Raw genomic sequence first — 20519 nt, forward strand, 5'->3', positions numbered from 1 at the left:
TTGGCATGTGCTACAAATGAGGGTGTCACAAGCAAATGGCGCCCTCCAGCGCAGCTGCCCACTCGATGGGTAACCTCTGCTTCTCTATCTAGTGCCCATTCCAGAACTCTTCTAACTCAGGGCAGCCTCGAATGGTTGAGCGATTGACTGCTGGAGGAGGGGGCACCCCTAAGTGAGGGCCCTATCCACACACCCTAGCTTACATCACTGGGCTGGGCTGACTTGCACCGCTCACGTGCGGTGCCCACGGGTGAACGTGGGCCTGTCGCCTCTCTCTTCTTCATTTGTAAAATAAAAGGTTAAGCCTCCTAGCCATGCCTGACTGCCAGGCCCTGTGGGGATCCCCATAGGGACCTAGTGACATCTCAGGTGCTGCTGTGGCACCTATTCTGTCCTCAGCTTGGGTGTAAGCACACCATGTGATGTCAGCTCCCAGGGCATCTTGGGATGAGCCACCAGGAACAGGACCGGTTGGCCTCTGCAGCCCTCCCCACCCCAACCCCCCTCACCCCACTCCCCCCCCCCCCATCTCAGCTGAGGCATTAACGTGCTGAGTGAGGTCTGTTCTCTCCACCTCCCCACAGGGTGCTTATTCCGCCTTTGTGTACAGCTATGCTGTGGAGAAGCCTCTGTCTGTTGGACACAAGACAGCTGGTTACCTCCCCAGCCTCTTCTGGGGTTTCATCACCCTGGGCCGGTTCATCTCCATCCCCGTCTCCTCAAAAATGAGGCCAGCCACCATGGTGTTCATCAATGTGGTAAGTGGCCAAGTGGCCTCCTTTCCCTTCTTAGAAACGCAGACTCTTGTCTATTCCTGGCCTTACCACAGCCCAAGACATTTGTTCAGCACTGTGTTCTGCCAGGACAGTAAGGAGGTAGAAATGGAGGAAAGATACCGGCAAAGGAAGGATGGCACGCAAGGAAGAGGAGCCTTGGAAACCTCCTTCCCCCTTGGGAATCTGGGCCTCTGATTTACACCCTTAAAAGCATGAGTAGAAGAGACCGTGGGTGGTGGCTGTGGAGGGGAAAGCAGACCCCAGCTGACACCTGCAGCGATGGCGAGGGGTGCAGGTGTCAGCCTCGGTCCTCCTGCGTTTCCTGCATTTCTTTCTCACAGTGCCCAGCTGTTTGTAGCCCTCTGGCCAGTGGAGTGATTTGCCTCTGGCAGCTCTTTGGGTGATTCTTAGGTGATCCTTAGGCAAAGGAACTGGCTTGGCTGGGAACAGGGTCTGGGCCAAACAAGAGATCAAGATTTATGTCCTGAGCCTGTCTCACACCTGTAATCCTGTAATCCTGGGGCACACCTGTAATCCCAGCACTCAAGGACACAGAGGCAGGCAGATAGTTGTGAGTTCAAGGCCAGCCTGGTCTAAAAAGAGAATCCAGGCCACCCAAAGCTACACAGAGGAACCCTGTCTCGAAGAGAAAAAAAAAAAAGATTAGCGTCCTGTTGTTTGTCCATGTTACCATCTATGACAAAGGACTCCAGATTACAGAATCCCTCGGGTACAACCTCCCACCAAGGCTTGGACCACTTCTATGACATCACTGCCAGTCTCTGTTTAAATGCCTCCGGGGGTTGGAAGCTTACTCCTTTTCTAGGAAATTCACTGTAAGCAAGCGCTTCCCAAGCTGGAGAGACAGCCCAATGGTTAAGAGTACTGGCTGCTCTTCCAGAGGACCCAGGTTCAATTCTTAGCACCTCTATGATGGCTGACAGCTGTGTGTGAATCCAGTCCCAGAGTACTGACAGCCTCTTCTGCCCTCCTCAGGCACTGTACACACGGGGTGCACATATACGCAGGCAAACCACCCATACACATTAAAAAATTTTCAAAACACTTTTTTGTTTGTTTGTTTTTGTTTTTTGAGACAGGGTTTCTCTGTGTAGTCTTGCCTGCTCTGGACTTGATTTGTAGATCAGGCTGGCCTCGAACTCACAGAGATCCATCTGCCTCTGCCTCCCGAGTGCTGGGATTAGAGGCGTGTGCCACCATGCCTGGCTTAAAAAAAAAAACCACTTAAAAAAAGAGAATGACTTCACAGCTAGGTGTGAGGGCAGTGAACACCTACAGTCACCGCACTTGGGAGGCAGAGAAAAAGGATTGAGTTTGAGGCCAGCCTGAGCTACAATGAGAGAATTTTTCTCTAAATAAATAGTAACTAGGTAAATAAAATGCTTCTGGCTATAGTCAGGGAGAAGTTTACTCTTTCAGAATAGTTGAGAGAAGGAGGGGTTTGGATGAGGGTGGAGCTGGGCAGAAAGACCCCCTGATGTTTCATGGACAGAGTGGACAGGGCCCACCCATCAGTACACTGACATGCTTGAGGTACATATAAAGAAAAGGGATTATTTTGGCTCTCACATTGGGGTGTTCTAGTCTATAATCTAGTCTATGGGGTGCTGGATAACAAAGGCTGGAGTAGGACTGGGCAAATGGTTAATGTCATGAGGCAGTCAAAAAGGCAGGAGGGGGGCGCTGGAAAGATGGCTCAGAGGTTTAGAGCACTGGCTGCTCTTCCAAAGTACCTGAGTTCAATTCCCAGCGACCACATCGTGGCGCACAACCATCTATAATGAGATTGCACAACCATCTATAATGAGATCTGGTGCCCTCTTCTGGCGTTCAGGCACACATGCAGTCAGAACACTGTATATATAATAAATAAATAAATAAATAAATAAATAAATAAATAAATCTATTTTTTAAAAAAAGGCAGGGGGGAAGGAGTAGAAGGATCACAGTCCCCTTCAACAAGACGCCTCCAGTGACCTAAGGAGTTCCCACAAGGCTCTCCCACCCATAGCTTTAAGCAGCAACAATAATACTCAATCCTTTATCTGTGGGTCTTCTGAGATCCAAATGACAACAGGCAAGTGTTTTCCTCCCTTAGAGCTGAGTATTTCGTTTCTTGTGCTTAAAGCCACCTCTGATGACACTTGAGCCTGAGAGTCTTCGCTAGCCCTTAACCCACGCACAGGCTGACCACCCTGTGAGGGCTTCCCCAACCCACCAATCATCTCCTTTCTCCTAGTTATTAGGATGATGTGCCCAGCCCCAGAGGCTCTGCCACCTCGAGGACTCCGTACAGCTAGGTGCAGGCACTCAAAGAGGCCCTTGGTGCTGAAGGCTTCCACAGCTTCACAGTTGTGAGCTCCACTGGGCCACCAGGGGTCGGGATGGTTTTTAGCAACTCTTGATAATCTTCAGCAGATTCTAGCAAGGATGCCTGCTTTGTTCCTGGGTTACAGGGGGAAACTGAGTCTTGGCGGGGGGAGGGGTGGTATCTGTGAGTTTGGTGCTGCTAAGGATGTGTTATGCCGCTGAGCTATATACCAGACCCGAGAGCCAACTCCTAAACGCAACTGGTTAACAGCAGAGAAGGAAGGAATAGAGTGTGTAGATAGTTGCTGGGCAGAGAACGACAGCTAGAGAAAACTCCAAGCTCAGTGTGGGTCTCACTGCCAGTGGTCCAGGGGATGCTGTGTCTGTGGAGCAGCTTCTTATGTCTGTCTGGAATTCAAGACCAACATCATGGTTTTAAGGACAGTAATCATCCCTAGCATGGACATATTTGAATCTTGTGGCTGTAGCAAATAGGATGTGGACAGAGACCCCAAAAGAATCCTGGTCACGCTTGGTAACTGAGCAGAGAGGAAGAAGAAATAAACGGAGCTGTGGGGGTCACCTTTGCAGAATAAATAAGTTATATTTTGAGCCATAGATATATCTGTGACTTCTGCTCTTTCAATTTAATAATTTACTATTATTGTTATTATTGTTTTTGTTGTTCTTGTTGTTGTTTGTGTATGTGTGTGTGTATATATGTGTGTGTGTGTGTGTGTGTAGTCGGGGGCACACATAGATCATGGTATGTGTGTGGAGGCCAGAAGACAACTTTGAAAAGCTGGTTTTCTCTTTCCACTTTTATGTGGGTTCCAGGGTGTTGTGTGTGGGTGCTTTGCCTGCATGTACGTATGTCTGTGTGCTTCTTGCATGCCTGGTGCTCACAGAGGCCAGAAGAGGGCATGGAACCTCCTGCTACTGGAGTTAGAGATGACTGTGAGCCATCATGCAGGTGCTGGGAATCAAACCCAGATCCTCTGGAAGAGCAGCCAGTGGTCTTTAACTGTTGAGCCGTCTCTCCAGCTCCTGCTTTTCTGTTGGTTTTGTTTGAGACACGGCCTGATGATATAGATCAGGCTACTTCTAAGTCACGATCTTCCTGCCTCAGCTTCCTAAGCCCTAGGAGTACAGGCATGCACCACTGTAGCCCGCTGCCTTTGTATTTTTACCACATGAGAGAATCCTTCAAGTTGCCTTTCCATGGAGAAGGGGCGTGTTCATCTTCAGCCTCTGATTCCTGGTGATCTTCTCTAGGGCAGAGAGGGCGCATCTGAGGGTGATTCTAGAACACAGAACCTCTGAGAGATCTTGAGGCAGAGCTAATGGGGTTCGTGTGCTGGGGTCACTAGCCTCCCTTTTCTAGTGTGAGCAAAATCCCCCAAGATCTGCTGTGACTTCCCTCCCTTTCAGGCTGCCCAGGCCTTCATCTCTGACTGGAGGAGTGGATTCTGGATGAATTGTGATTTTTTTTTTTGCATGATTTTTATGTCCTTGGAATGCAATTTGTTTTTTTGGTTCTGGGCATCAAGCCCAGGGCCGTGGACACCCAGGGTTAAGCGTTCTAACGGTGACCTGTATGCACAGCCCAAACCCAGGAACATTTTCCCACCAACGCTAGGACTTGGTATAGAACACGAAGTTTCTATAGAACGCAGAGCTGGGTCTGCAGCTCAGTGGTAGAGTACTGGCCAAGCATGCATTAAGCCCTGGGGTCGTCGTCGTCGTCATCTTCTTCTTCTTCTTCTCCTAGCATTTTGGGAAACCACAAAGAAATATTTGTTGGAAGGTCAACACTTATATCGTTTCACCACCAGCCTTGGCATTCCTTGTGAACTAAATGGTGGGGCGGGTGGGGCGGGGCCGGGCGGGGCGGGGCAGAGAAAATAAAAAGGAAGGACATGACTCTTCCTAGGTATGGTGGACAGGGAGGTTTATTGTAGGTAGAAGGAGAGCATAGCCAGAGGCAGAGACAGCTGGGAGAGTCCAGAGTGGACACAGCCCTGAACTTGGCCATGTAAGGAGAGGGAGGAGGGGAGAGAGGAGAGGGGAGAAAGAAGCAGACCAAGAGGCCAGGAAGGTAAAGAGTAGACCATAAAGAGATCAGGTAACCAAAATGGCTGGATTATATAAGGAAGCCCAGCCCCTGGGCTAGATAAGTTTAGGGTAGGGGGTGGGGTATGTCAGCCATACCCTGTAGCAGGTAGGGACTGAGAGATGCTGAGAGAACCTGGCAGCCAGGTCTACTTTGATGTGTTAAATAGGCACCTCAGTTAGCTGTCCCTGGTTTGAGACCTGACACTAACTACTGGTGTAAAGATAAGAATATTGAGGGGGCTGGAGAGATGGCTCAGAGCTTAGGAACTCTCACTGCTCTTCCAAAGGTCCTGAGTTCAATTCCCAGCAACCACATGGTGGTTCACAACCATCTATAATGAGATCTGGTTCCCTCTTCTGGCCTGCAAGCAGAATCCTGTATAATAAATGAATAAATAAATCTTTTTTAAAAAAAAAATATAGGGGGGCTGGAGAGATGGCTCAGAGGTTAAAAGCACTATCTGTTTTTCCAAAGGTCCTGAGTTCAATTCCCAGCAACCACATGGTAGCTCACAACCATCTATGAGATCTGATGCCCTCTTCTGGAGTTCAAGCACACATGGGGGTGGAATACTCTATACATAATAAATAAATAAATCTTAAAAAAAAAAAAAAAAAGACAGGCTGGGTGTGGTGGTGCGTGCCTTTTATCTCAGCACATGGGAGGCAGAGGCAGGCAGATCACTGTGAGTTTGAGCCTAGCCTGGTCTACAAAGGCTACACAGAGAAACCCTGTCTCAAAAAAAAAAAAAGAAAGAAAGAAAGAAAGAATATATTGTTCATAGAGATAGCTACTTTAGGTCTCCACAGCTGAGAAACACTCACCTAGGACGGCAGACTCCAAGCTGTGTGCCATTTTTTAAAAGTACTTAGAAACTGGTTTATTTTAGCAAAAATCTGCCTGTGGGGCAGGGGACCTTGCTGAGCCGGCAATCCGAGCTGTCCATTTGTTAACTCTAGGGGACACCAAGCTGGTTGCCACAGCCATGGATCCTCCTGGGTGCTTGTGTTGGGTTCCCAGAGGGTGGGGACCCAATTTCCACCACCCACGCCACTGCCTCATGGCTTCCTCACTCTAGACCCTAGGACTCACATTGTCAGAGGAAGGAGATAGAAGAATGGGGTGTTAGGCAGCCCACCTCCACCACCAGGACAGGGACAGTTGGTGACCTGGATTCAGAGAAGACATTGGAGACTAGTGGTGCTTATCTTCCCCCGCCACCACGCTTATTCCCCCCCCATCCCACCCCACAGCCCCCCCCCATGCTCACTGGGTGCTGTGGGGTGAGGGTGCAGTTGCACCTCCCTGTGCTCCCTAAATCCCAAACTAAGAATGTTGCAGGTATCCATGAGACCACAGGGTGGCGCATGGGCCAGCGAAGACGCCCCTGCCTGAGTGTCCTTTCCCTTCCTAGGAGGTGGCCGGCTTTGTGCCCTCTCTCACTGCCTCTGCCTCTGCCCTGACAGGTGGGAGTGGTGGTGACATTCCTGCTGATGCTCATTTTCTCCTACAATGTCCTCTTCCTGTTTGTGGGGACTGCAAGCCTGGGCCTGTTTCTGAGCAGCACCTTCCCCAGTATGTTGGCCTACACCGAGGACATCCTCCAGTACAAAGGTGAGTAGCCGAGGCCACCCAGGAGCATGCTGTCTGCAGCTGGTGGCTACCTCCTCGCCTGCCCCCAGCTTGCTGTGGTATTGTAAGCCTGAACTTCCTTTTCACCAGGAAGATCAAAGCACCTCCTGGCATGGGTGGGACCAGGCATGTTTAGTCATGGGGGGTCCTGTCCATGGTTTTTTGTGTGTCCTGCGTGAAGCCATGTGGCTTCCTTGTCTGTCTCTTTCTTCCTTCCACATGATGGCAAGGTACCATGTATGGATCTACAAGTGACATTTTGGGGCTGTCACAGTGTCCTGTCTGTAACTCAGAAAGAAACAATTCACGTGGTCGAATGAGCCAAAGAGACAAGCGTCTTTGAGTTTCTGGCTTCCGGATCCTCTAAGTGGGGCTCAACATGAGGCTGAGATGCATCTCGGATGGGGGGGGGGCAGAATTATTTCAAATTGTGATTCAGAAGCAGCCCTGGCCATGATGGAAGTGAGGGCACAAACACCCTCAGCCAGTGTCAGCACCCATTCCATGAACACATCTGTGTGCTACTAAGGACATCGTGAAGAAAGGGGACATGCCCAGGAGACACGCTCCCTCCCCCCAGCTCATCCTAGCAGCAGGGGATGCAGCTCCTCCCTGGGGGACCAGCGTACTCAGACTCTAAACTCAAGAGAGTCAATTAGGTGGTGAAACAATGTCCTCAGGTCAGCTTTGAGAGATGAGCTCCTGTTCCAGGAGGACAATAACAATGCCGGGATGCCATTCAGCTCATCTTCCTGACACTCCTCATGGTCCGGGCTTAAATCCAGCCTTGCTCATCATTTACCGGCTTGGCATATTTAGCAGTGCTGGCCTTTACCAATATCCGGTCCTCTCCTCTGCCTTTGTAGGTCTGGACTTGTCTCATTTCCCTTCAGTCTTGTCTCCATCTGACCTGCTGGCTCTGCATTATGAAACCCCCGGAGTTCTATACTGCAAACAGGGCCCAGGCTCCTCTGAGTGGGGAGGCGGCCTGTTCTGACGGCATCTAGGCATCTACGTGTGGGGCTATCACTAGGCCACTCTCTGTGCTGCTACAGAGGGTCCTCTGAAGCACAGCTGGCTGTAGCTTCCGAAGCTCTTTTTTCCTGAAGCCTCTCAGAGCTGCAGTCTAGCCACACCAGCTACTTGGAGTTCCTTGATGACACAGCAATTGCTTTGCATCACCATGTTTTGCCCATAGCCACACTGAGTTTGGATTGCTCTCTGACTCTCACCCCATGCCCTTCCAGGAAGTGTCTCTGATTCCATGGAAAGGAGTACCCCCCACCGCCTTTGTACCTGGCCTGTCCCTGCTGTACAACCCGTATCACAGCTTCTGAACCTATGCTTTGTCTTCCCCAACATAGTCCTACAAAGGGACAAAGAGAGAGAGAGTGTAAGCTTCGAGGTCATCGCAGACACAAGCATCAGTTCTACCTCCATATTTGCAGGTCTATGACCTCAAGTGACATCATCTGTTGGTTTTGTTTTGTTTTGTTTTTTCCTCATTGTGCCTCCCTTTCCTTGTCTGTCACATGATGGCTCACACTCACACTTGTAACCCTAACATTTGGGAGGTGGGAGCAGGTAGAATTCTGTAAGTTCTAGGCCAGCAAGGGCCATGTAGTGAGCCTTGATCTCAAAGGAGGAGGAGGAGGAGGAGGAGGACGAGCCGCCTACCCCTGTTGAGCTGGGTTGTACCTCAATGGCGGCAGAGTACTTACCTTGCATATGGAAGGCTCTGGTTTTGTTCCCCATTCTCGAACCGTCAATCCACAAAACCAACCCCAAACCTAATGCTGATCCCATAGGGATGCTCTGCATGGAAGAAAATGTAAAGCTCTTGATGGCTTGACATCACTGGCAGCTAGCTCACAGGGCTTCCTGCTTGCAAGTTTGTGGCACTATACCGGATGGACGGACAGAAGGACCTCAGGGTGTCTCAAAAGAATGCACAGAACAGTCAGGAGCCCTTGGCATTCAGAGACGGGAATGAGTGGTGCTCAGTTTAGAAATCCGATGGGATGTGTGCTGCCCTGGACGGAGAAAGGAGTGAAAAAGGGAAAGGAGGATATTGAGGGAGGATGTGCCAGGCCAAGGGACAATGCACAAGCAGGGATTGCCAGGATGGGGATTGGCTAGAGGGAGACTGAAAGAGCTGGAAGGTGGCAGAGCCCTCAGCAGATGTGCCAACATTGGCCACAGCACTAGTGATAAACTCTGGTGTGTCCCTGGGGAACCAGAGGGGCAGTCACCCTCCTGGAATATTATTGTCTGGTGGAGAAGGGAGGTCATCTGCTAGTGGAGTCAGAATATGCGGGGCATATAAACAGTCAGGGATAGAGGAGAAGCTGCCATTCCACGCGTGGCGACTGCAGGAGACGTTCCCAAGGGAAATCTAAACTCAGACAGCACATGAACTGGAGGAGAGCGAGAAGTCTCCAGTAGGCGAGTAAAGGTCCGCATCTGAGACAGGCAGCCACACAGGTCATGGTCGCAGTTTATCCTGGCCGAAGGGTAGCCTGGGAGCCAGCAGCATGAAAGATGACCTTGCAAGGCGCATAAGGCATTTTAGACTTGTCCTGAAGGTCGAGGGACCAGGCTTCAAGTGTTTGTTCTGGGCCAAGCATCTGGACAAGCTACAAGATATGTTAAAGGGCATGTGGCAAGGGGTGTTATCACTGGCCTTAAGACTCCAAGTCTGACGCTAAGGTTAGGCTCTGAAGGTCTCAGGAGACTGTTCTAGAAAGGCAGGCTACAGTCAGACTAAGCAGAGCCCTGAATGCCAGGCTATGAATGATTGACGGTTCGAGAACAGGAGATATATGAAGAGTAGACGCATTACTAAAGTAGGTCACAGGTCAAAGTCTGAGATGTCTAAGCAGCCCACAGTGGTCTCTCAGACCTTCCAGAGGCATCCCAGAACGGCCTAGATTCTGACAGCTCACTCCCGCATCCTCGGCCTGCTCTCACCCAACCTTCTCTTCTCGTTTGGCTAGGTTGTGCGACTACAGTGCTGGTGACTGGGGCAGGTATTGGCGAGATGGTCCTACAGATGCTGGTTGGTTTGGTAGGTGGGGGTCCTCTGGGGGGGGTGGTTGGGGAGCACTCCTCCAAGCAGGTGAGAAGCCACCTTGAAGTCCAAGTTGTCACTTCCTGAATTCCCACATAGCATGCAGGAACCCACCAGGCTGGAGCTGGCGCTTTCCATTTCTTAGCCAGCCAGACCGCAAAAGCCAGGCCTCCTGAGTGTGGGATGTGGAGACCTTAATGACCAAATGCGTGAAGCCAAAGCAAACACGGCTGTCTGGGCCTGGGGCCAGCGGGCTCCCCCATGGGAACGCTGTTGGCTCTCAGAGCCCGGACGGTGTGCCCTGCTGCCGGCAGTGATCTTCATCCTGCCCAGGTCCCTACCTCCCAGGCTGCAGCAACGCTACCCAGGAACTTGCTCATGTCCAGCGTCTGTTTCCAGCGTCTGTTCTGACCACTCCCTAGTTCTCCTTCAACATATGACTATATTCCCTTTGTTTCCCAGGAAATCAAAACTTAAAACTATTACTTTCCTCGACTACCATAACACAGATGCCAGCCTTTTTACAGCACAGGGGCCTGAAACATAGATAAACTGAGCAGCTTGCCCTATGTCGGTTGGCTTTTTATAACAGCCAGGAATGCTGCAGAGCCTGGGTTGTGCAGTTCCCCAAGGCTCTCATAGCCACTGGAACCTCTTTTTTCTTCTATCCAGTCTGATGGAGAGGAAGGGTTAAATTTTGGATGTCCTCTGCATTGAAATGCAATGTCTGGAGTCTGATTTGGTGTGGCTTCTTTCTTTCTGTTTTTGTTTTGTTGTTGTTGTTGTTGTTGTTTTTCAAGACAAAGTTTCTGTGTGTAGCCTTAGCTGTCCCGGACTCGCTTTGTAGACCAGCCTGGCCTCAAACTCACAGAGCTCCCCCTGCCTCTTCCTCCCAAGTGCTGCTGGGATTAAAGGCATGCGCCACCATACCTGACATGCTGTGGTTTCTTAAGTTGATGGGCTATAAAAGTTATTTGCTATTTTGACATGTTCTAAATTTTCTTAATGAGAAGTTAAAATAACACACACACACACACACACACACACACACACACACACACACCTACACACACCTTCACAAGGTTCCAGTTAGACCTATGGGTATAGAAACATCTCATATGTTTAAAATTTCAGTGATCACATGGAGTTTCCAGAATGTTCTAGAACATGGAGCTGAAAGAGTATACAGGGCATAGACAGGTCCAACTCTGGCTTTACAGCAGGATTTATGCCTTTTACCAAATTTGTAACCTTGGGGAGATCTCCCCCCAAGTGCCTGTGTTTGGTAGGATGGCTCCAACTTGGCTGAGAAGCTGACAAGGGCCCAAGGCAGCCATTTTTCCCATACACCACCACGTGGGAATCTAATGGCTACTCTGTTCCTCTCTGACAGGTCTTCCAGGCCCAGGGCAGTTACAGTTTCCTGGTCTGTGGTGTGATCTTTGGCTGCCTGGCTTTTATCTTTTACATCTTGCTCCTGTTTTTCCACAGGATACACCCTGAACTCTCATCAGGTAAGAAGAAAACGTGTTTCTACACAGAGGGGGGAAACAGATGCAGGGGGAGGGGAAAGACCGTGATTTTTAACAATCAGAAGCACTGTTCCATTCCAAATGAAATGTAAGGAAGTGTTTATTTTTCTTCCCTTTCCCCTCTTCCTGCTTTCCTTGTGGTTGTCCAGGCTGGGCTGTGAAGGCAGCAGAGGGCAGGGACTGTGGACCTGTCTTCCTGTAACCCTTTACAGGAAGAGCTACCCTGTAACAGTAGCTCCTAGAGCCAAAACTCAAGAGCAGGAGAGGATGGCGCCTGCCTCCTGGCTGGAGCTTGGCCCAGTGGCCTAACTGGCCACTTTCTTGCAGTTTGGAGTTTTGATTCTTATCCAAATCGCTTTCTTCAAAAAGAAATCCTTTGGGCCAAATGGCAGGCTATTTTTGCAACTCCGTGTGTCCCTTGCCCAGTGACTACAGGCCTGCATCAGGCTGTTCTTAGCAGGAGGTGCCCAGGCCGGGCCAGTGCTCCCTCAGTGAAAGCAGAGTAACAGAAAAGGATTGAAGGGCAACTGCCCACATCCCCCTCTAAGTAGCCACGTTCACGTTAAATACTAAGTAGAGGGCCAGAGGTGGTAGCCCACGCCTTTATACTCCGAGGACTAGGGCAACAAAGACAGGTGAATCTCTGATAGTTCCAAGACAGGCAGAGCCACATAGTGAAATGCTATCTCAACAAAAACAAAAACAAACAAACAAACAAACAAACAAAACCAAAATTTAACTATAGAGGTCCAGCAGGAGAGAGGACACCCTGCTTTCCCAGAACAGTCTCTGAGATGGCAGGTAGTGGCTACTGTCCAGCTTAGTCCTCTGTACAGAGCTTCACTTAATTCCTGCAGTCAGGATGGCTCAGAAGGGAAGGGGGCCTTGCCACCGAGGCTGGCACTTTTGAGTTCCTTCGCTGGGACTCACATGGTAGAAAGAGAGAATTGACTCCTGTAAGCTGTCCTCCAATTTCCACACAAATACTGTGGCACACATACCTACACACACACACACACACACACACACACACACTCATACACAATAAATATCCCAATAAAGACTATAACCTTGAAGAAAAAGGAGGAGGAAGATGATGATGATTGTGGTGAATACCAAATGACTGACAGTTCCCACGTTCCTTTCTTGGTTTTTTGTTTTGGTTTTTGTTTTTTCAAGTCAGGGTTTCTCTGTGTAGCCTTGGCTGTCCTAGACTCACTTTGTAGGCCAGGCTGGCCTTGAACTCTCAGTGATATCTGCATGCGCCAGCACGCCAGCTCTCACGTTCATTTCTTAAGGGACACAAACAGGCTCCCCCACCCCCAGACGCGTCTCAGCTAACTGCCTCTAGCACTTCCGGACTTCACGCTGTGGTGTGTGTGTGTGTGTGTGTGTGTGTGTGTGTGAGTGTGTGTGTGTGTGTGTGTGTGTGTGTGTGTGTGTGTGTGTGTGTGCGCACGCGCACACATGCTCCCAGAACAGCAGAAAAACAAACCGTTTGCTTGCTCTCAGGAAAGAACCGTTGCAGAGCAAGCCGGGGCAGCCCACATCTGCTACCTGTGCTGTTTGTTTTCTTTTGTAGTTCTTACCCAAGACAAACCCCTTGGTGTGGAGAACGCTGAGAGCTACCAGAGGTGAAGACCTCAGCTTCCTGAGCAACAGGGTGACCAAAGTGACACAGGAAGCCAGGGTCGCAGAGGAGGCCTCTCTTGCCACCTTGTGTGTATCTCCTTTCAGACTTAGCCAAGAAGTTGAGTCCTGGCCCCTGAGTCTTCCTTGGACAAATCGAGCCGTACCTGCCTGGCACTTTAGTTAGTCTTCCACTCTGGTTTGGACCTGTAGCCTAGGACAGCCAGATAGGAAGACGAAGGAGCGTTCACACCTCTCCACTCATCACCCCGTGCATGGCCTAAACTCTGGGTTTGAGATTACTTTTAGTTGAGGTTTGGGTAGGGGGGGAGCTGAAATCATAAATCATTAATCACTGCTAGATGTAGATATGTTTTAAATTAATCAAAACCCTCTGGCATGTAGAAAAGGATTGTGTGTTCTTCACTTACCCATGGCCCAAAGTCCCTCACATTCCTCCTACAGAAATCAGTAGTTCATCTGTATCTTCAGACAGCCAGAGAAAAATGCTGAAGCTTGCTTTGAGGCCCTAGATCAGTGGTGCCCTGGGCTGAGTCAGATTAGCTTTAGAAAAGCAGACTGTTGAATTTTTATTTTGAGACCTAGTTGGGTAGCAGCCATGACTGAAACTTTTTTTTTTTTAAACTGAGATAGCATTTCTCTGTGTAGCCCTGGGTGTCCTGGAACTCACTCTGTGTAGACCAGGCTAACCTCAAACTCAGAGATCCACCTGCCTCTGCTTCCTAAGAGCTGTGATTAAGGGCTTGAGCGCCACCACTGCCCAGCTTTTAGAAAATAAATTAATTTGTAACTAAACAAAGGTAACACTGAAAACATCACTTTTTAATTTTATAGACGGATGCTCCTGGCTGGTGTCACTATGTCAGTGGCAACAAGGTGGTGGCACTTCTGTGACAGAATGCTGCTGGGCTCCTCTCAGCTCTCACTGACAGCCTGATGGTAGTCTGAGGTCAACCATGGCACAAAAATGACAAAAACTACACATCATGGCTGTCCCTCCTTTGGGAATAGATGATTTTTCAGCATCTCACTGCTAATAAGCAATGCTAATTGGTTCAGAAAGCACAGTGGGGGGGGGGCGGCAAGTAAGATGAACATCTTATTTTTCTTTACTGAGATCCTCAAGTTGCAGAAGCAGCACTAAGAATTTTTAAAAAATAGCTCTGGAATTTTATACCTTTTATAGAGGAAAATTTTATACTGTGTCAAAGTCTTTTTTTTTTTTCCATATAAATCTAGTACTATTGAATAACTCAGGCCATGCAGTATACAGAGAACAGTATCAGTATACAAAAAGCAGTGTCTGTCAGGAGTTCCTGGTTCTATACAGGACACACAGGGCTAGTAATACAGAGAATGCAAGAGAGAAAGCAGGCTCACAGGGCGAGGCACAAGGCTACAGGAACCACTGTCATGGCTGTTACAGCAACTTCTGGAAGGAATGAAACGTCCCGTCACAGCCACTGGTTTATCCCTACATTCTCTGTGTACACATCTGTGTTCATGTGAAAGCTAAGTGGATCATGGCCCCGAGGGCTGTAGTTCACACACCAGACACCAGCAGAGCAGAGATGATCAGGTGTGACCCTGGACCACCCGCCTCCGCCAAGCATTTCCAGCCTCCCTGGTTTGTTTGTTTGTTTGTTTGTTTACCAATAAGGAGGCATTCCTAAAAGCACCCTACCTCACAGGAATTCTAAGAGAATTAAAGAGCGTATGGAGTATCTGCTACATGCCCAACATGGGAACTGCCTACCGACTGCTCACGGTTTTTACTGAGCATTTAAGGCCTCATAGGCAGCTTAGAAGCTATCCACGTTTGGTACAAACTCTAAGTCAAACAAACTCAACTTTTGAGACGCTGATGGTCTAAGCGAACCCTTTTAACTATATTTATAAATACTTTTAAAAGTACCTGATGCTAGCCAACTTGAAATGTGCACTCTAACTGTAGTGACTGACCTGGGCAAAGAGAAAAGAGGTTGTATTTTTTCTTGTAGTTTTCCAAGAAAACATCCTTTTATATAGATCTAGAAAGAAAAATTGCTGGTTATATCTCCATTGGTGATGATTGATGTGTTAATATAGAAGATAAATGAAAACAAATCTAATGCTTTCCTAAAATAAAATATCTTAAACTGTTATCTTAGTGTGTTATCTATCACAAAGGGCAGCTGACCTTTTTTTTTTTCCAGCTGACCTTTTATACTTAGGCTCAAATAGTCTAATGCTTATAGTTTTGTGTGGCACACACACACACACATACATACCTCATATATGATACATACATGACAAGTGTATATGTATGTGTACATGCATGTACAGGTTTGGGGGTTTGGGGCAGTGCTAGGGGTGAAACTTGAGGTTTCATGCATTCTAGACAAGCACTCACCACTGAGCCACACTTCTAGCTCTTAAGACTTTCATCATTTCAGTGTTGTGAAGTCTCCCTGTGCCCAGATTCCTTCTGCAGACCTGGGATTGTAACCCACCAGCACACCTGTTCCCTAAAGGAAGGCACAGAAGCATAAAGGGGTTGTGGGCCTTTGTCTTCTTGAAATTTTTTTTTTTAATGTACATTAGTGTTTTGCCTGCATGTATGTCTGTGAGGGTGTCATAACCCCTGGGACTGGAGTTATAGACAGTTGTGAGCTGCCATGTGGGTGCTGGGGTTTGAACCCAGGTGAAACAGGTCTTTTGTAGCCCAAAATAGACTAGCTCTTGCTATATAGCTCAAATCGCCTTGGACTCCCAATTTTCCCATTTCTATACCCCAAGTGCTAGGATTACAGGCACGCATCACCATAGCCAGTTTATGTGGCTCTGGGGAGCAAACTTAAGAGTACACACAGGAGACAGGCACTCTAGCAACTGAGCTATATATAGCCTCAGCTCACAGAGGTTTCTTGCAGAGAGATCGCATTGACTCATTCAATAAATAAGTAAGTGTCCACATGTTCAAAGCAGAGGCTTAGGTGCAGGTTCAGAGGTGAATGAGAAGTCGCTGCCCCTCCAGGACTGCAAGGTCGAAGCCATAGAAACAGCAGGTAAATATATTAACATGTTATAGGGTGATGGGTTACTGTAAAGAAAAGGCAGGGAAGGGGTCAGCATGAGGAGGCCTAGAGATGCTTGGCCATCCTACCAAAAGGACAGCATTGTGCTACACAGGAGCGAGCCAGGTGGGTACCTGGGAATCGTCCTGCCATGTACAGGCTACAGCAAGGGAAAAGGCCTCAAACTGGAATATGTTTCATCGTCTGAGAAGCAGCTGGCAGGCTGGCGTGACGCAAGCGCAGAGAAGGTGGACAGTAGCAGGAAACAGGACAACAGGCTAGCAGGGGCCCAGACCAACCATACCGGGATAAGAATGTAGGTTCTCCTGGGGAACATAGTATTATCAGCAGCCTGGGACATAGCATGGTTTACGTGTTTGAAATTGTCACTCCGGCTATTTGAATGCTGCGGGCTAAGTTGAGATCAGCTCAGGGGTAGAGAGGTTGACAGTGACCTGGGCCACGTTGGGAGCATGGTAGCCAGGCTGGTTTACACGTTGGTCCAAGTGAATTCAATTTGAAGGTCAGATGGACAGACGGGCAGACTTTGTTGTTGGACTGAGTGTGTATGAGAGAGAGAAGGTGCCAATCTCAGAGAAGCCCAAGGCATTGACTGCGACCTGTGCCTGGGTACGAGGCCATGTTGAGGCAGGCATGTTGAAGACTCTACCTGGCTGAGCTATGCACACAACACTTAACAAGTTGAGACCCTGCCAGTATCAATTGAGCTGTGCACCGCCTCCCTAAATAGCTCTGACCTGGAGTTCCCTAGCAATCCTTAGTAACTCCCCTCTGTGGCCAAACACATTCTGAAACGTCTGGAAATCTGGAACAGTGGGCCCACCCAGCCTGGACTGGCTTGGGGCGTATATACAATAAGGCAAGTGCTGGAATTAAAGGCGTGCACTGCCACGCCTGGCTGAGGCCATGTCTCTTTAAAAACTGTTTTGCATTATCAGTTTATGATGCTATCTTGGATATCAAGGCAGCTGCTAGATTTGGTAGCTAGAGCTTTAAGAGAAGTTACGTAACTTACAGTGTTCAAAGCCAAGGGGGCCAAATGAAATCACTCAGTTAGTGGTTGCAGGGACAGAGATTGAGCCCCACGAGGTAAAATGAGAAGGCCGACCGATTCTGGAGCCAATGTGGTTTCCTGGAAGGTATGGGAAGAGCATCTCAAGAAGAGGTCAGAACTGGTGAGAGGTTCACAGGATGGAACAAGCACTGGGCCAGTCAAGAGGGGCGCTTTGGTAAATGACAGCAGTGAATTCAAAACACAAGGGATCAACACACATACGATCCAGGACCATGGCCAGCATCTGCCTGGACCCTGTGCTGCTGCTGAACTCCTGTGGCAGTCTTCACCATGGCAGGCCACTGTACTACTGAGTGACTCCAGATCAAGTCACCTCATGATCCCTTCAACAGCAGGTATTCTGTGGTGGGTGTACCACTTCCTAGTGATGGTCTGTGTGTGATCCTGTGACTCTCAAGCCAGCCCCCAAAGAGCCACAATGTGAGGTGAGGGTGTCTGCTACTAGACGCCTCTATAAAACACGGGTGCTACTTGCAGTTAGCACGCTTCTCCAAACTCTCAACAGTTGGAAAGGCCAGATCAGAAATGGTGGCTTACTCAGGCTTTTCCGCTGAAGGACCCAGAGCTTTCTTTGGGCATTCTAAAACACACCCTGACTCTACAAGAAGCAAGACCGTATTTCTCAAATACTCTGAGCTTAGGGTACCACTAGGTTGTACATCTTAAAAGGTATGCAGGAGAGAGCCCTCCCTCAGCTCAATGGTGTGGTCCAGCACTGCCTCAAGAGACATCTCGCAGGGTCTGCGGCCTGCCCACCAGCCATCTGGTATGCTCTTGTTACTTTCATCTGGACAGGAACTTGCTCTGGCTGGTGTGATCCTGTCATCTATTAAGCCCACTTTCCCCATGATGTTTCAAGCCAGTTCTAAAAAAGCTTAATTTAACTGCTAAATTAACTTGTCTCCAACTTCCTTCTCACAAGCCATAAAAAGAAAGGGGGCTAGGGAGGCCCAGCATTGTGGTACACATCTGTAACTGGCACTCAGGAGGCTGAGGCAGAAGGACCATAAGTTTCAAGACTATCAGGGTCTACGTAGAGTTACAGACCTGTCTCAAAACACAAAGGATGCTAGAGTAGAAATAAGCAGAGTGCTCATTCTAAAGGCTGCAATAAACCCACTTGACTAGAATCATACGACATTTCCAAAATGTTAAATTTTAAAAACACACGCATGGCAGGGCATGGTGGTATACACCTTCAATCCTAGCACTTGGGAGGCAGAGGCAGGTGGATTGCTGTGAGTTTGAGGACATCCTGGTCTACAAAGCCAGTCCAGGATAGCCAAGGCTACACAGAGAAACCTTGTCTCAAAGAACCAAAACAGAAACAGAAACAGAAACAAAACCAAAACCCACACATGTATGAAATACTTCAGGGCCAGAGACTAAAGGAGGATCCACGAAGCCTTTGACCTAAGACTGAGCCCCAGGACACACGTGACATAAGACAAAAACTGATTCTCAAAAGCTGTCCTCTGATGGCGTTTCCAGCCCACCTGGTGTCTCATCTCCCCTCTTGACAACCCCTTCTGACCTGGGCTTTGTTTTCATGAAGACATGACAAGCAGCTGAAGGCTGGGTTTCGAGGACACTCCCTGAATCCCTTCCTTCCCCAGTTAGTGTGGATGAACTTATCAGTGACTGCCGTGACAGCTGTGACGGACGGGGAGGGAATAATCCATTCAAGTCATTTTGTTAAAAATATTTATTTTAAAAAAATACAATTGTTGTCTGTATCTAGTTGCACATGTCTATTAACAGATCTCTATAGCTCTGGACTTGTAGTAAACCCACCAGAGTGCTTTCTCAAAGCCAGCTCCCCACATACAAGCAAATCCCTTGTCAGTTCTTACATAAAGGTTTTTAAAATGCATTGTTTTCTTAAAATACACATAATCTCTATAGAAGTTAACAAAGCTTTTGCATGAAGCTTAGAAGCAACAGAAGTAAGGACTCCCGGCCGGGTCACTCAGGGGACCGCCATCTTTTCTTTGAACAGCAGTGCTTTAGAAAGCCCTCAAAGTGCTCATGCGTCCTTTGCCCCGTCTCCCTAGACTCCATGTCATTTTTGTGTCCCAGAGGCAGAATTCAAGACTCCACACCGGTTTCGTTGGCCTTAAAACACCACCCCTGTGTCTCTACAGTTAAGTGCTATTGTGGAGCTAGGTGAATGAGGCATCCTGTCCAGCTGTTAAGACCATGTTCATGTTAAGGGCTGCTAATGGTTACCATTTTAATTGCTTTCTTCAGGAAAGAACAAAAAGCCATTGTGATACTTCATGGGTCTCCTTAGTCCTTAGTAGAAACTAAACTAAACTGAGACGTGTCATTAGTAGCACCCTGCCAGTTATTCCTTTGGGTGGGTGTTGCTCACACCTTTCTAAAGATCTATTTAGACCAAACGGTAACACTGAGCAATAGGAGCCACAGATGTCACGGCGACAGCGAGAGGGTGGACACATAGGCAGAGGCCCCTCTAAGGGACTGGGCACTCTGTCAAGTCCCTTTACCACCTACCCCACTCACACGCGCAGGAGCCCACCCCAGTGTGTATACACTGCAATCTCTCCATGGCAGAGCACATGCTTTGTACTAAACCACAGATTCACTTAATGAAAAGCAACAGTTGGTTATTTAATGCCACTTCCCTTTTAAATCACGTTCACCCTTCTGGTGCGCCGACTGCCAGGCTCACTGTGACTCACCCTCCTAGCACACCAAATGTAAACTAACCCATGCTTAGTTCCCGTGTACCACAATTTTCTTTTTATTTTTTCCTGAGACAGGGTCTTGTGCCTCAGGTTGGCCCTGAACTTGCCAAGCATGACACCTTGAACTTCTTGGTCACCCTGCCCCGGCATTCCTAGTGCTGGGATTACAGGCTCCAGCCGCCACGCCCGGTTTATGCGGTAACGGGGCTCAAACCTTGGGTTAATATGCTAGGCAGGCACTCTACCAACTGAGCTAAAGCTCCAGCTTAGGAGGCTCTTTTTAAAAAGAAGTTCTAGTAGGAGTCAGAGGAAATTACCAGGTTGTTTTTAAATGCAAACTTAAGCCAGGTGTGGCAGCACGCGCCTGTAGTCCCTGTTAGGAGGTTGACACATGGATAGACACGTGTCTGTAGTCCCAGCTAGGAGGTTGACACATGAATAGACACGCGCCTGTAGTCCCTGTTAGGAGGTTGACACAAGAAGAAAGAGACTGTTGTAACCAGCAGTTTAACGTCAGCCTGAGTAACACATGACTGAGCTCATAAAAAC

General features: G+C 48.6%; 1 protein-coding gene across 6 annotated transcripts in view; it reads left to right on the forward strand.

Moving 5' to 3' along the window:
• Positions 1–20519, forward strand: part of MFSD4A (major facilitator superfamily domain containing 4A) — a 44154-nt gene that overhangs the window by 15637 nt on the left and 7998 nt on the right. For 4 of the 6 annotated variants that reach the window (XM_084784872.1, XM_084784869.1, XM_084784868.1 and 1 more), the window contains exons 6-9: positions 585–758; positions 6690–6837; positions 9852–9922; positions 11319–11439. In XM_084784872.1, coding sequence (XP_084640998.1) covers positions 585–758; positions 6690–6837; positions 9852–9922; positions 11319–11428 — 503 coding nt within the window. In that variant the 3' untranslated portion in view covers positions 11429–11439. Of the gene's footprint in view, positions 1–584; positions 759–6689; positions 6838–9851; positions 9923–11318; positions 11440–13039; positions 15252–20519 lie in introns of those variants that run through there. The other 2 variants (XM_084784871.1, XM_084784870.1) reach the window with 1 other exon arrangement.

This window comes from Acomys minous (assembly GCF_964271855.1).
Source record: "Acomys minous genome assembly, chromosome: 1".
In the NCBI taxonomy this organism is placed as follows: Eukaryota; Metazoa; Chordata; class Mammalia; order Rodentia; family Muridae; genus Acomys; species Acomys minous.